This window comes from Sorex araneus, chromosome 3 (assembly GCF_027595985.1).
Source record: "Sorex araneus isolate mSorAra2 chromosome 3, mSorAra2.pri, whole genome shotgun sequence".
In the NCBI taxonomy this organism is placed as follows: domain Eukaryota; kingdom Metazoa; phylum Chordata; class Mammalia; order Eulipotyphla; family Soricidae; genus Sorex; species Sorex araneus.
The window spans coordinates 205,085,548-205,102,180 of record NC_073304.1 but is presented as its reverse complement, the minus strand read 5'-3'; the positions used below and the strand labels follow the sequence as shown (position 1 = coordinate 205,102,180).

Sequence of the window (16,633 nt, the reverse complement as noted above, 5' to 3'; positions counted from 1 at the left end):
TGATGATAAACACTTTTCCATATGCCTATTGACTATTTATATGTCATCTTCATGGAAGTGTCTGTTCAAGTTCTTTCCCCATTTTTTTGACAAGGTCATTTGTTTTTGTTGTTGAGTTGTGTAAATGCTTTATGTTCTTGGCTATTATCCCTTTGCCAGATTTATGGTGTGTGAATATTTTCTCCTTTTTGCTGCCGGCTGGAAAGTCAAGGCTTGGGCCCAAGGATCTGATTCTGCTCAGACCATGTGTCCCTGGGATCCACCGAGGCCTCCAGGGCCACACTTAGTCGTGATCTGTCATTCCCTAACCCCACTTTAACCCATTTTGAACTTAATTGCCTTTGGTGTAAGATTTGGTATCTAGTTTCATTTATTCCCATCACCATTTGATGAGAGATTTCCTTCCTCTGTTTAATGCACCAAGCCCTTTTTTTAAGAATTAACTGCCCATAGGGGCTGGAGCGATAGCACAGCAGGTAGGGCATTTGCCTTGCATGCGGCCAACCCGGGTTGATTCCCAGGATCCCATATGGTCCCCTGAACACTGCCAGGAGTAATTCCTGAGTACATGAGCCAGGAGTAACCCCTGTGCATCTCTGGGTGTGACCCAAAAAAGCAAAAAAAAAAAAAATTAACTTCCCATGAGTTTGAAGAGTTACTTTTGTGATCCTAATACTGCTGCATTGGCCTTAGTCTTTTATTTCCAGTACCAATGGTTTGGATTGCAACAATGTCAGGATACATTGCCTCCCATATTTATTACTTACAGTTGCCCTTGCTATTCAGATATGACTCTACACAAATTTGAGTATTGGTTATCCTATGTCCTTGAAGAATGCTGTGGAGATTTTAATATGGATTTCATTGATTCTGTATTATTAAATTGTTGAATTCAGTTCACTAAGATTTTGTTGAAGATGTTTGCTTGTATTCTTATCAGGAATACTGGTCTGCTTTTTTTTTTTTCTCCAGCAGTACTTAGAGTCCCTCCTGGTCATGCTCAGAACCACATAGAGTGCCAGGGATTGAACCCAGGTCCCCACATGCCAAGCATGGACTCTTCAGCTCTCACTGTGGCATCTCCATGGTGCCTGTAATGTCTTATGGTATCAGGGTAATGTTAGCTTATAAAAAAGATTAGGAAGTTGTTTGTTTATTTTGCTTTTTGGGTCACACCCCGCAATGCACAGGGGTTGCTCCTGGCTCTGCGCTCAGGAATTACTCCTGGTGGTGCTTAGGGGCCCATAAGGGATGCTGGGAATTGAACCCGGGTCGGCCGTGTGCAAGACAAATGCCCTACTCGCTGTGCTGTCGCTCCAGCCCCCCACCCCTGGAAGTATTTTTGTTTTATTTATAATATATAGGTCCTCTTTGAAGGTTTGATGGAACTCTCTAGTACACCTTTTCACGTTTGTTTTGGGGTAATGTTTTGTTTGTTAAGTCACAATTGTGATCATGTCTGTGCTCTGAGATCACTCCTGATGGTGCTTGGGAGACCATTTGCTGTGCTTTGGATTAAATCTGGTTGGTTATATGCATGACAAGACAAGTCCTTACATAAGCACTGTGCTATCTCTTCAGCTCCGGTTTTGGGCGATTTGTTTGTTTGGGGGCTATACCCAACAGTGCTTGCTGGGTTTACTTTTGGGCTTACTTACTTTGGGGCTCTGCCCTCTGGGATCACTCCTGATTGTGCTCAAGAGGACCATGTGTGGTGTCAGTAGAACACAGGTCCTAAGGAAGCACCCTACTCACTCTACTCTCTCTCTAGCAGCCTGAAGATTGTCTGAATCTTTTTTTGGGAAGGGGGTAGGATGTAGTTTGGGCTACACCTGGCAATTCTCAGGAGTTACTCTTAGCCCCATACTCAGGAATCACTCCTTGATGATTCCGTACACTCCAAACACTTTTTTAAAAAATTTTTTCAGTGGTGTATATGGGATGCTGGGAATAATACAGTGGGTAGGGTACTTGCCATGCATGTGGCAAACCTGGGTTTGGTCCTCAGCACCCCATATGGTTCTCTGAGCTTGCCAGGAGTGACCCTGTGCACTGCTAGGTGTGGCCTCAAAACAAAAAGTGTTTTGAGGAGCTGAGGTTGAATTCCTGTCTCCTCATTATGCGGAGTGCTATTAGACAGTGGTGAGTATCCAGTCCAAGCTGGCCTGAGCAGTAATCAGGGCCTCACACTTGCAAAATCACATCAGTGTCTGTGGTTCTGAGTTGGTGTAGGCCTGGATATCCACGGGGTCTTAGTGATCTCAGTTGCCTGCAGTAGCAGCTTAAATGCTGCCATCTAGAAGGGCTGGACTCTAAGACCCAGTTGGTGTTAGGCCAGGGATGTGAAATTGAAGAGTGACTAGCCTGAGTAGTGAGCTGACTTTGGGGTCATGGTCTGAGATTCCACATCCCATGATGCCTTAGTGCCTATGTTGGGAGGGTCTGGGTGGCAGTTGGGACTCCCTTACCTGTATGTGGGCTAGTAACCTGTGTAGTGACTGGACTTAATCAGCTGCTGGTACCTCCATTCTTTGGAGGGTGTGGCCTTCTGACATCAGATGACACTGAGCTGGGTGCGGCCGAGACTGTTGTCTTGGCTGGGCAAGTGTTCCCTAGTCAAGAACTTGCTCTTCTATTGGCCTGGGGTATGACGCTATTCTGTCCTGGCTCTGCCCCAGGCTTCTCATTCTGTCACTAAACTTCCTATTTAACTGGGTAGTGAAAATTTACAATTAACACTAAATTTAGTATTAGTCACTAAACTTCCTATTTAAGTGGGTATGGGTTGTTAATTGTAAAGACACCCCTCCCCCATCCGAAACCCCTGGACCTCGGAAGTGTGCAGCTGACATTTGTTCTGTTGCCACTGGGATCTACATGGACACAATCCTCAGTGCTCCCCTATCCCATGTTTCTGCAGCCACCTGTAATTCCACAGCAATTCTCTTCTCCTGAGGGCTGCCCAAAGTCACAGGCATTTTCTACAGGAGCTCAGGACTCTGCGTTTATTTAGGGTTTAGTGTTAATATTTATCTTAATGACCTTGGGCGCTTGGCTCCCTTTTTTTTTTGGAGGGGGGAAGCACAAAACAGGTGGTGCTCAGGGCTCACTTCTGGCTCTGTGCTCAGGGGATCAAATGGGCCCCAAGAGTTAAACGTAGGTCAGTTGCATGCAAGGCAAATGTCTTATTAGCTATACTATCGCTGCAGCCCCCATCCTCTTGGTCATTTCTTCCTTCCCTCATTCTCATGTGGCATTTACAGAGCTTTTTTTTTTTTCTATCAGACATACAAGGCCTCCTGTTAGGCAATTTGCAGATATTTTCTCTAAGGCCATGGTTCAGCTTTTCATTCTCTTAACAGTTTTGTTTTTCAGAGACAACTGAAAATTAAAAATTTTGAAGTTCAATTGAGTAGTTTCTTTTTATAAGATATGCTTCTGTTGGGCTCATTAGGAGATCTTTTCTAACATACATGATTTTCTCCTAAAATTGTTTCAGTTTGAGTTGATTTTAATTTCAGAGATCATATAAAATGAAAACATTGCTGAATAGTCCTCCAAAGTGCCACTTTCTTTCTTGTTTGAAGTTACATTCCCGTTCTTTGTTAAAATGTCACCTTTACTTTGAAGGGGAAGATTTAGTATGTTTTTCTGTAAAATGCTGCCAAGTAACATACTGCTGTCAGCTACCCTTCACCACTAGGGTCATCCTGCTTGGAATGTTCATTTTTTGCAAAAGAAAAATGTGTGACTTCTCTTTACAGTTTTAAGCACTTTGCTCTAAGTGAACCTTTTTTTGTGTGTGGTTCTGTATCCCATTGCAAAAAAAAAATTGACAAGAATCCTACTGTTTAAAGATCCTATTTTTATAACATCAGCCTCATTATTGGCATCCTGTGGCAGAGAAATGTTTCATGATGTACTAAAAGCAAAGACAGAAGAAGGACGTAGCTGGAATTGCGTTTGCTGCACTGAACCCAGACACACCAGCCCTAGGGGTGATCCCAAAGGCAATTATATGTTATGACTGGTGGTGAAGCTATTGTTTTTGAAATAAAATATAGGTACTTTTCCCTACCCTGGAGGATTATTTCTTGAATCTTCTTGGGGAGCCGAATTGCACCTCCAGCTAGGAGATGATCTATGGGTATTTGGAAATAAACATATTTTCCTGTCATAAATGGTAAAGCTGTGTTGCTTCATGGTATAGTTTCCCTCTTGGCGGTTCTCTAGAATTTGTTTTCCCATTGGCTCCTCCTTATAAATTCTGATTTTGACAAATGTTTTTTAGAGGCTTCCACAAATAATCTTGGAGGTGGAAGAGGACGTGGAGGTCAGCTAGTCCAAGTTTCTTGCTAAAAATCAAACCATCAATCAATAGACTTGGTAAAGTGAAATATCGGCCAGCAATGAGAAAAAATGAACTATTGATCGGTAACAATAAAGGCGAATCTTCAAAGAATTTGACTGAATAAAGGAAGCCAAGGGGAAAAGGAGCCTGATACTGTATTATTCAGTTTATTGAGTTTCATAAGACAAACTAGAGAGTTGCAATCTGCTGGGAGGGTCTGTTGGTGAGTGGGGAGTGAAGGCTGGAGGATTAGGGGCACAAGGAGGTTGAGGCATTTGATAGTCTAATCTTGATTATAGAGGAAATTGGCAAGAAAAGAAACTGTACCGGCTGCTCGGGTCAGACTGAGAGGCTGTTGACACCCTGCAGTCCTTCGATATCTTTGTACCTGGAGTGGAACTAACAGATTTTCTGAAACACATGGTCTTGCCAGATGATCTCACTTGTAGGTGGTCCATGAGGACAAAAGGGACTTCCCTTTATTCCTGGCTCTGCACTCAGAAATTACTCCTGGAAGTGCTGCAGGACCATATGCGATGCCGGGGATTGAACCTGGGTCGGCTGTGTGTAAGGCAAATGCCCTACCTGCTGTACTATCACTCCGGCCCCTTAAATAATGTTTATATTAATAAAATGCGATGCCCATGTCCCTGGGACATTGTCTCCTCGAGTGCTTGGCATGAATGTCCAGGTTCCAAGTTTTGAGGCTGTGATATTTGTAGCTGCTCAGATGTGAGACTTTGGGCTTCTATGTGCCCCCAGGAATGTTTCAAGAGACAAAGAGAGCAGAGGCCGGGTTATGGTTTGAGGCTGGGAACACGGGCAGTGAAGACCTGGCTAATGTTGGAGCCAGCAGTCTCACTGTCCCCAAGGCATTCTTCCCACGAGTCAAGACTTGTGCTGATTCTGATAATGGCCATTTCCTGTGCAGTGATCTGTGTCCTGTCTGATTCTCGCCCACCCTTTGTTCATCTGCTAACCCATCAGCTTCAGATTTCTCCAGCCACTGAGTAACAGGTTGTAGGAAAAGCCCTTTACTTATTTTTAGAATCGGTTTTAGACAAGACTAGGATGTTTACTTCAGGGCTTGGATGTCAGGTGACATTAAAAATGCAGGCTGCATTGCAGAACATGGCTGGCTCATGTCAGCCCGGTGTTTCCATGTAACCAGAGAAGGAAAATGGGGAGAAGGGCCTCTATTAGTGGAAGCGGATGCCAGGTTTGCATGGCACGTTCTTCTGGCTCCTGTTTCTGTCACCCTCCAGCCGGAAGAAAGAAGGTCGTAGTTAAGCTGGAAGTTAAAACAGGATCCCTACTCAGTAAGTGTTCCTGTGATCCTCAGATCAAGTTGCTGACACCTCCCATGTTCTCTTCCAGGGGAGATTGTAGCTGCCAGGGCAATTAGGATCTACAAGAAGGCCAGACAGGTGGGAAGTGTGGGGGTAAGGGTTTATTCTTGTGCTAGAATTGTCTTTTGTGGGCTTGGACCCAGAGAGCCTACAAAAGCTCTTATTGCTGGTTTCTCTGTCCTAGGCCACATGAGGAAAGCTGTAGCACACTGCACGGGTGGCTGAAATCAAGAGGGTCCAAGGAAAGATCCATGTGGATTTATTCTCAGTAAAGTCAAAAGGGAAGATTTCAGTAATGCTGTGTTTAGGTTTTCACCCGATCTGGTGATAACAGAGCAAATGTAGGCAGAACCCAGTTCTGGGGATCATTTGGTTCTGCCTGCCCATCATTCCCAATGTCCCTTGCCCATGGGCCTGTTAACCGGCATTCTGTTCCCTTCATTATGGCACCAGTCCAAAAAGATCCGATGGTTATGATACAGACTGGGTTCCTAAGTGGAGGATTGTGGATATCTCAATTGATTTAGCTTTCTTGGGGACCAGGTTCTGGCATGGGGGTAACATGGAGATCTGACTGTTGATATGGATTTTTTTTGTGTGTGTTGTAGTCGTTCCAAGGAAGTCAAGGACGCGCATACCTCTTTAACTCAGTGTGAGTATCTCAGAGTCTGTTTTTTGTGTACTGTTGCATGGGTTGGGATAAGCAGCACTTAGTGAGCCCATGGGCCCTGCCCTCAGCCACGATATGCAACCATCGAACCACGGCCCTCCACCAGTGGGAGTCTGTTACCTGCAGGACATTTTCCGGTAGTATCTTTGGTTAAAAATGCCCCATTCACTCATCCTGGTAGGCATCAGGGTGCTGCCGCCTCACAGAGAGGAAGAGAAAGTATTTGAGTGAGAGCCTCCTAACCAGACTGACCAGTGGTCTGGGGGAGAGGAGGGCTGAGGGAAGAGCCTGTGGTCAGCAGAAGGGAGAGTGGGGCTCAGGGAAAGGTCTCCCCATCTCAGTTGTCTAGAGGCAGAGGGGCATCCTCTCTGGGGAAAGGTAGACCCCTCTCACACGTGCCTGATGAAGTGTGACAGGCTCACAGCACATTCGGCTTGAGCTAACTGGCTTTGTGGAGGCATTTAGTACGTTTATCCCACGGGGCTCATTCATCCTTGCAATCAGGACAAGGATATATAACCCATGTTTGACATCTCCTGGCTGTGTGCAGACCTCAGTAACCTCAGAGTATCTATTCTCATGGCTGGTTTTAGCCTGTTACCTCAAACTACAAAATAAAACACATTTAGAGGAATTCCAAGTGCATTCTCAACCATGAAACTCATTTGCAGTTGATTCATGGACTCAGATCCGGCAGGGCTGAAATGAACAGGGTGCTTACCTGAGGACCCTGGGAACTGTTACTGATTTCAGTTTTGAAGCTTGACAGTCATTTGAGATGGCCATTCTCAGTTCCTTTTGTGCTGGGAGCTGATCTTGAGTACGGATGATGAGCATGTGACGGATCCCTTTCTCTTTCTCTGTCCTTTGGTAGAGTTAACGTGGGCTGCGGGCCAGCCGAGGAGCGAGTGTTGCTAACAGGATTACATGCAGTCGCAGACATTTACTGTGAAAACTGCAAAACCACGCTGGGCTGGAAATATGTGAGTATTTATATCTCGAGTCTGATGCGGGGTGGGGGGGGGGGAGGAGGGGAGGAGGCGCAAGGGGAGGGCTGTGAAGGGATGAGCCCAGAACCTTTCTTTTCCCTGCTCATTTCCCGTGGCCTTGTGGAGTTGCCAGGCCAGACCAGCTCAAAGAATGGATCAGAACACACACAACTGCCCCCAAAATACATACACTATACACTTTGATTGATTGGTTGGTTGGTTTGGGGGTTTGGGTCACACCTGGCAGTGCTCCAGGGCTATTCCCAGCTCAGTGATGAAATCATTCCCACAAGTACTCAGCCGACCATGCGATGCCGGGAATGGAACCCCAGCCTCCGGCATGTGAATCATGCACTCACACTGATGAGCTTTCTCTTTGGTTCTGTAAGTCATATTTTACTCTTTTGTGGTTGAGGAGCCTGAGGCTTAGGGAATGTTGTAGTAGAGCTGTTGTACCCACGTCCATAAGTGGCCAGACCAGGATAGGGGTGTATAGGGGAGCCAGGACTTAGGGCCACACAGATAGCACAGTAGGTAGGGCACTTCCCTTGCATGCGGTTTATTTGGAGTCAATCTCAGCACCACTTATGGCCTACTGAGTCCACCAGAAGTGACCCTAAAGCACAGAGCCAGGAATAAGCCCTAGGATAGCTTGGTATGCCCCCCCCCCCAAAAAAAAAATACAACCAAAATAAAAAGTCTTGTCCTGTGTTAGGCATCATCAAACATTAGTCAGTGTCTGTTGGTCTAATAATCCTGGCTAGGCTTTCACAACTGGGACACATGTTTGTTTGTTTTAACTTAACAGAAACATCTTTTTGGCATCTCTAAGAGTGAAGGAGCATTCCTTTCCTATGGGAAGAGAGAGGGAGATGTGTTTAATGCTAAATAAACCCCATGTTAGCAAATCCATCTTACCCTGCTTTGTGCACACACACACATAGAACAATTCTTATCCCTACCTTCCTATAATTATGGGGTCCTTTTCTGCTGAGAATGAAAAATTTATAATTAACTTTGATATACTTTGGGGGGGTTTGGTGCCATGCACAGTGATGCTCAGGGGTTAACTTCTGACTCTGCACTCAGGAGTCACTCCTGGCAGTGCTTGGGGGATCATATGGGCTGTTGGGTATTGAACCCTGGTTGACTACATGCAAGGCAAGTGCCCAACCTGCTGTACTATGGGTGTTCTGTGAACTCTAGATCTGACACCTGTGGTCTAACTCTCATATTTTACAAGTGCTCCATGACTTGGAGACTTTTTTTTTCCCTGTTGTCTTTTTGTTTAATAGAGATAGTCACACTTTCCTAATTAGTTTTTTGCCCCCCCCTCATTTACTGAGCACCCTAATATGGAGCCAGCACGCTTCTATTGAGGAATGTGTTACTAATTAATTTGGGAGCTCAGGAGGGAGAGCTTTGCAGTCGAACAGCCAGTATTTTGTAGATGATACCCACGGGGTTTGTATCTGTGCATGCAGATATAATAACCCTTGTCTTAAACTCATGCAAGACTCTGGTTGGCGGGGCTTATGAGCTGGAAGAGCCCTCAGTGCTGTCAGGTGAGAACAGTCACCTGTCAGGTGTTTTTTTTTTTCTCTGAGAGCATCAGCGGGACTACCAGGTTCCCCTTCAGCCTCGACTTCATTCAGCTCCCATAGCCTTTGAGAATGGGAGTAACAAAAAAGCAGACTTGAACACATCTGACACAGAAGCAAGCAAGACAAACAAAATAAAGGAGGCCTTCCCGTTTGGCCTCACCAGGCCTTGTTTTTCTCGCCCATTATCTTTTCTCTAAGCCTAACAATACAGTTTTAAATTATTACCAGACTTTTTCCTGTTCCTAGAAACCAGCAGGAATGTTCCAGGAACTTTATGGATGAATCCATAGGGCAGATTTCTGGCTAGCATCAGAACTTACTTAGGTTCTCCTTAGATACATGTATTTTGGGGGCCACACCTGACTGTGCTCAGGGCCTACTCCTGGCTCTGTGATCAGGGATCACTCCTGCAGTGCTCAAGGGACCATATGTTCTGAAGGGCTGGGGGTGGGGTTGTTGAATTCAGAGTCAGGGTGCAAGGCAAGCACCATGTTCCCTTCCCCAACTATCTCTCCAGCCCTGGACATTATATATATGTACATCGTGTAGGTATTTATACACACAGGCCCAGACATACACAGTCAGCAGTTATAACTAAAGACCTTCCAGTCTCTCGGCAGTAGGGATAGAGCAACAGTAAAAATAGATGTTAAGTTATAACGTATGTTTGAAAGTGATGAGTGTTATAGAGAAAAACAGGAAAAGGGACGTACTCACTGGAAGTTGAGACTTTTAAAATAGAGTAGCTGGGGGCTGGACTCCGTTACAAAGCACATGCCCGACATGTGTGCAACCCTGAGTTGCTGAGATTGTGAGCAAAGGTTTGTACTAGTCATGAATCAAAATGAAATAAATTCTTCTATAAATGTTAAGAAACAAAATGTTATTGTAAATGTTGAAAAAGTCCTGGTATCACCTAGTGCTGTCATTCTGGAAGGGGACAGAGCTTGAGTGGAGAAATTCTCCAGCTGAGTCTGGGTGAAGCCGGGACCAGATGACAATACTCCAGATGCCAGCCATTGGCCCTGCTGGTCTGCAGTCGGTCATTCGGTGTCCTTTTCTCACCTTTGTTTCCTAGGAACATGCTTTTGAAAGCAGCCAGAAGTATAAAGAAGGCAAATACATCATTGAACTAGCACACATGATCAAGGACAATGGCTGGGACTGATCCAGAGAGCGTCCGCCCAAACCAGTGTCCACGTGAATGCCATCCAACTGAACATTCTCCCCAAGCGTGAGAGCGTGATGAACACTTTGGTTCCATCCATTTAGGGGCCTTGCCATCTGGGGCATTCTCCCACCCTGACACCATCCTTCCGGTGACCGGCCCCTAAATTGCTGTCTCTCTGTCTCTTTGCTTTGTATCTGTTTGTGAGTTGATCCTGGCTTCTCTCTCTGTTCTGGTGTTGGCTGAAAACATTTCAACAAAAGGAACAGATACCTGACCACATGGCGGCAGCGCCTCTTGATTTGGGCCCCTGGGCCTGTGTGTAAGTGCTGCCTGATGGCCTCTTGGCGGGAGCCTAGTGGCCCAGCTTGGGGGTGTGAAGAAGAGGGAAAGAAAAGGAACCTTAATGGTCTCGGGGGTGGGCCAGGGACTGGGAGGTAGAGGTAGGAACAAAATTGTGCTGCTCCCAGAAACCTGGTAACTTAGGCTTGAAATAATCAACTTGTCTAAAAGGACAAAGAAAAAAAAAATACCTCATGACTGCATACTCTGTCTGATCAGATGCTTCTGTTCCTGACGTCGGATGTGCCAGGTTATCAAATGAACACAAGAAGTGACCCTAATTCTAGCTGGTGGGGCCAGGGACCTGGGCCAAGCTGGAGAGTGTCCTGGCAGCAATGAGTGACTTGGGAAAGGCCCAAAAGGCTTTCGATGATTCTCTGTCTCTGTTGCTCCTCTGGGTAATCTTTCCCTCATTAGCCACTGTAGGAGAGAGGCGAGGGGATTGCTATGTACAGTGGGTGCAAGAGCCAAACTTCCCAAAGGTTTTAATGAGCAACAAAATAAACTCAGTAATTAGTATAGAGATCAGGGAACTAAGGGAGCTGCTATTTGGAAGCCTCTGCAAAAATGTCTCAGATATTAGGCCAGAATCAAAAAAGCAGAACCAGTTAGCATTTCCTTTTTTTTTTTTTCCTTGACCTTTAATAATAAGAGCTTGTGAAAAGTAGGGAAGTTTGGGGGTGCAGTAGTGGGAATTGTTTAGACTGAACCGTTACTGGTAAGGTGCATCTTTCCTCTCTGGTTTGCAGTAGCTTCTGAAAGATCAGCAACTTTTTGTACATAGAGTTGTGGATGTTTTTCTCCAATGCTGTCATTGTACAATATAGAAAACACCATCGGGAGCTTAGTGATAACAGGGCCACTAAGTTCCTCAGGCCCCTAACTGTTCTCTTCAAATTTGACGTGAGACTTTTAAGTTACAGATTCCATTATTACCTCCCATCCCTTACCTTCTCATCCAAACTTCAGTATCTTTGGGAAGCAGAGAACAAATCCCTCTAAGGCTCATGAGAGAGAGAGGGATTTGTTAACATTTAATCAACACTGTGAAGTCTGTTCTATAGCAATTCAACCAGTACATGGTGCATGACTAAAACTCATTTAACTGAGTTTCATGGAAAATCTTCTTATTTGTAAAGGCAGGTTATATTAGGTAAATCTCAGCATCTCATTCTCCCAGTAGGCTGATCCTATGGGTAAAGTCAGCTTGTCACAAAGTGGGCCAGAGAGATCACTAAGTGGACTGAGCATACATGTTGCATGCAGGAGGCCTATGTTTGATACCTGGCACCCTGTGGGCCCCTATGTACCACTAGGGGTGATCCCCCAACACTGTGTTGGGAGTACCTCCTGAGCACCACTGAGTACAACTCCCCAGCAAAACGCATATGAAAAAAGTCATAAAAAGTGAGTCCCAGAATCACGAATCTGAAAAATTAGAAGAATCTGTGAGATGATGAATCGAAATTAAAGTGTCAACCCCAGACATTTTCAGAATTGAACCAGATTTCCACTGGGAGGGTGTTCCCATGGAAAAACATTTTTGTGTCTCTGTTGCTAATGGCTGGTGGGCAGCCAAGCTGCTGTGTTCTGCGGTGGGGTCGGCAGGCCCAGTGAGGCAGGGCAGCACCGGCGAGCAGCAGCCTCTGGAAGGCCAAAGGTTCTCAGCACAAGAATTTTGTTCCCTAAAACTTTTTGCCCCTCAACTTTTGGTGCTTTAGTACTAGGAGTTTTCCCCACATCTGAGGTTCAGACATAACATTTTATTTCTGCTCCCAGAAAAAGTTTCTTTCTGAGCCCCAAACCCATCATCTCAAAAAGAGTTTTGTGGGTTTTGTTTTTTCAATTTTAACATTCCTATGCTGACTTGTTAGAACAGAGATCATGGATTTTCTTCCCCTGCCTCCCCTACCCACCCACCTTGAAGTGGTCAGTGGCCTTTATTCATGAATTCTGATGAATCTCTTTGCTCAGGAAATGGCCTGGCTACTGAGATTCATTTCAAATGGGTAGGTGTTTTGTCTTTAAGCCAAAACAAAATACAATGGGGTAATGCAGAAAATGAATATTTGGGATGCTCTAGAATTTTCAGGGGGCACTATTTTTCCTTAGGTTTGGAGTCCTCTAACTGTATGGATCTAACTGGCATAACTCTTAACTATGTGGATTTAACTGTATAACTCATACCTGGCATGGATCAAAGCAGGCTTCTCTTAGACCTTGGTTCTGTTTTTTTTTTTCCATTATCCATTGAGTATCCAGTGGGTGCTTGGCACCTTATTTGGTGCAAGAGATCTATGTAGAAAGTTTCCCATAAGTACAAGGAAAAAAAAAAAAGAAAACTTATTAGACTTTCTCTTTGTGTCAATGAAACCAAAAGTGCTTCTTATAACTAACTCCATTTGTGACTTGCATAAAGTCTAACAGTATTGGAGTGACCACAGCTGAGCCGTGGGGACATGTGACCTGATGACATGATGGCCTCAGTCACTTCATTCTTTAATTTTCTCACCAAATTGACTCAGAGCATAACCAAAGACCTCATCCATCCCATTTTCCCCTGCTCAGTTCAGGGAATTGGAGTTTGATGGTAAAAGCTTAGGGAGGGTCCAGGGACAAGGGGAAAGGGAGAAGCAAGAAGGAAAGACCTGATGTTCTGTACCTCAGCCAGACGCTGCCTTCGTTTTCAACTGAAGACAAGCCGGCAGACTCCCGAGTTCTATCTCCTGTTTGAGTCTAGGTTGTGTGGCCAGAGCTGTCCTGGATTACACCAAACCCCCAGGATATTAGTCTTAGACTGTTGATTGGTTGATTTGATGTGAATCAAATACAGTCAAATGTGATGCCCGTAGACTGTCAACTAGACCTGACTGAGTATTGCCTCAACTCCTGTGACAGCACCATCGTGGGAATAGGACAGAGGAAACCCTGACAGGTGAGTCAGTGCATACAACAGAGGCAACCCCTTTATAAAAAGATTTTCAAGTGAATATATATATATGTACACACATGTATACAAGAAACATTTGCTTGTGAAATATGCTTTTGTAAATAATATTTAATTTTTTAAATAATATATTTGGTGCTGTTTTCTCAGATTCCCTGAGAGCACTTTTTGTTTTGATTTTTTGATTCTATGGTTTCCTCTGCGTTTCTTGAAGTATATTTTAAGGGAAACAGTGATCATCAATGTATTTTTTTTTAAGGTCTTTTACCACTTTCGTCTGGGTGGAGGCTATCAAGCAAGGCCTCCTCGAATTTGCCCCAGTAGAACAGAAAGCACTACAGTATCAGGTTGAGAGTTGAAGTATTTTCTTGCACCAGTATTGGATGGAAAATGAAATGAACTAAAATTAAATTTAGTGACAGTTTAGAGTGATTGTCCTTTGAAGAATTTCCTCCAATTTGGAATCTCGTATATAAATGTGTGTGTGTGTGTGTGTGTGTGTGTGTGTCTGTCTGTCTGTCTGTCTGTCTGTGAATGCATGTGTGTGCAACACTTTGAATTGTGCCTCTTGCTTTCTTTTTACTGGGGACACTACCTACAGTTTACACCTTGGGCACATAAGGTTCTTCTTCTATTTCTCTCTGGTTGTTTTGTTTCTGAATGGACCAACAGCACAAACCACAAGGATTTTGTTTTCTTGCACATGAAGCTCTTACCAGCGAGCTTCTTTTATCTTTTTCTGTGTGCTCAACTTTCACAGACCATAGAGGAAACCTGTTGTTTGTGAAGATAAAGCAGAGTCTGATCTGTGTTTCTGAGACGTGAGTGTGTTCATCCTGTAGCCCAGGGCTCCGGTTGTTACAGGAGCGGCAGCATGTTAACGATTGATTAGACTAGATTGGAACTGAAAGAGCATTAATGCAATTATATACATACCTTGTTAGGTAAAAAGCTTTAAAAAAAAAACTGGTCAGATTGCCTCAGGTTCAAAAGAAGGAGCTGGGAAATCAAATCTTGAACTGTCAACTTACATATTTTAAAAGAATCTGCCTCAAATGAAGAACATGCTAGTGGTCTAGGTGGAGGAAAGAAACGGTATTTAAAAATACAGTTATAAAATCTGCCAGCAGTGAAAGGTAAGGTCAAGAAAAGACGAGTTATTCTTATCACCAAACTCTCTGCCAGTATGTTTTGGGTACAATATTTTGGTGAAAGCAAGAGTTGGTTCCCTTTTTTCCAACCTGCAGAGATTATCTTTCAGTACAGAATCTGTCTATTTATGCTTCTGTTTACAAACGGTATTTGTTGGGTTTGGGTTTTGTTATTTTATTTTGCTTCCTCTTTTTTTTTCTTTTTGGTAGCATTTTTCAAGACACTTTGCTTCAGTAACAAAGATAATTATTTTTAAGTAATCTGTCTTTGCCTTTTCCTGTATTTGTACATAGTGATTCTGTATTAGATACAAGTGCATTGTTTCTGTCCTATTTCCAATCTGTGTTGGTGCTCATTTGAGAAAATAAAGTTTTCAAATATTAGTTTTCGGATGGTTTATCTGTTTTATTTGATCCAGCATATCTTATCCTGACATTTTAACATTTAAAGTAACTATTAAGGCCTGCAGGAAATTGTCTTTCTGACCTTACTCACCACTCTTGTCAACTGAGACCCCTAAGTTATAGACTCCTGTGATTATTTTCTCCAAGGCCAGTTGCTTGGTTAATAAATAAAAAACAGGTCTCCTGCTTATCTGCAAATGCTTTTTGCTGGCAAGAGTGGTCTTTATCTCTTCACTCCACTAAGCCCCTTAGTCTGAGACTCTGCAACTTTGTTTATACCAATCACTTTAAATTTGATTGCATTAAGTGAAGGGAAAAAAGTAAAACCACAAAATTATGCCAAAGGCTGTGCTGGTTTTACGTGGCTCAAATCATCAGCACCTCACAGGGGTCACTCCTGAGCACAGAAGCAGAAATCACCTCTGAGCACTGCTGAGTGTGAACAACCCTTTTCCCGACTCTCCCATTCCCCGCCAAGACACTTTTAAAATAAACCAGCCTGAATAACTGAAAGCAGTTCTTTTGGGTTTTGGTCCACTTTCAGCAGTGCTCAGTTTACTCCTGGCTTTGTGCTCAGCTATTACTCGTAGAGGGACTCAGGGACCGTATGATGTGCTGGGGATGGAACCCAGGTCTGCCAAGCAACAGGCAGGCACACTGCCCACTGTCCTATTGCTCCAGGCCCAAGCAACTCTTCTTTACCATCAGAAGAAACACACAATCGTAGTGCTGCAGTCAGCAGGCTTGAAATCTTGTAAAATAAAGGTATGATACAGCTCAAGACTTTCTCTAAGCTCTTCTAACAGAAAAGACAGGATTTTCATTTCATGGAAAAAAACCCACAGGAGAGCAAAATAACCATGACATTATGGGTGTGTGCTTAGTCAGATCTGCCAAAAAATTTTCTATTTGATAGTTAGTTCTGTTTCCTGAATGGCAGGCTGGAGCCATAGATAGGGTGTGGGTTGAGAATCGAATCAAGAGGTTTGAGAATCACAGCTTCGTAAGAGGGGGGTGGGGATGGAGGTGAGGGGGAGTGCAGTTAGGACAGAGAACGAACCACTATGATCGTTTCCACAATAGCTGGAAATAATCGCTCTGGACAAGAATTGAGTGCTGAAAGGAGGTAAAGTGATATTCATAACATCCCTTCAATAACAAGCCACAGTGCCTGAAAAGGGGGTGGAGGGTGGAGAGGGAGAGAGGAGAGAGGGAAGGAAAGTGTCTGCCATAGAGGCAGGCTGGAGATGGGACACTGGAGGGAAACTGGGGACATTGGTGCTGGGAAATGTACACTGGTGAAGTGACAAGTGTTAGAACATTGTTTGACTGAACCCCAATCATGAACAACTTTGTAATTGTGCATCTCACAGTGAGTCAATAAAAAAATTTTAAGAATTCTAAAACAAAAACAAAATAATCACAGCTCACCTCCCCCCCACCAGCATGTTATTTATACTCTTTTTTTTTTGCCCCCTCTGTTTTTCAGAGGTTATTTGCTTCATTGAATGGCTGAAAAATTAAATAATGCACATAAAGAGGAAATACAATAGTCCTCTTCATCTCACTCCCCAATCAGAAGACTTGAGCAATGTGCAATAGTGACAGAGATTCTATTGTTGACTCTTTACTAGGCACCAGCCATAGGGCTGAGCCC

General features: G+C 44.0%; 1 protein-coding gene across 2 annotated transcripts in view; it reads left to right on the top strand.

The window, feature by feature from the left end:
* YPEL2 (yippee like 2) overlaps nt 1–14,955 on the top strand; it is a 75,813-nt gene extending 60,858 nt beyond the window's left edge. For both annotated transcript variants that reach the window (XM_055131646.1, XM_004608620.2), the window contains 3 exons: nt 6,309–6,352; nt 7,245–7,353; nt 10,042–14,955. In XM_055131646.1, coding sequence (XP_054987621.1) covers nt 6,309–6,352; nt 7,245–7,353; nt 10,042–10,131 — 243 coding nt within the window. In that variant the 3' untranslated portion in view covers nt 10,132–14,955. The remainder of the gene's footprint in view (nt 1–6,308; nt 6,353–7,244; nt 7,354–10,041) is intronic.
* The last annotated feature ends 1,678 nt before the right edge of the window (nt 14,956–16,633 follow it).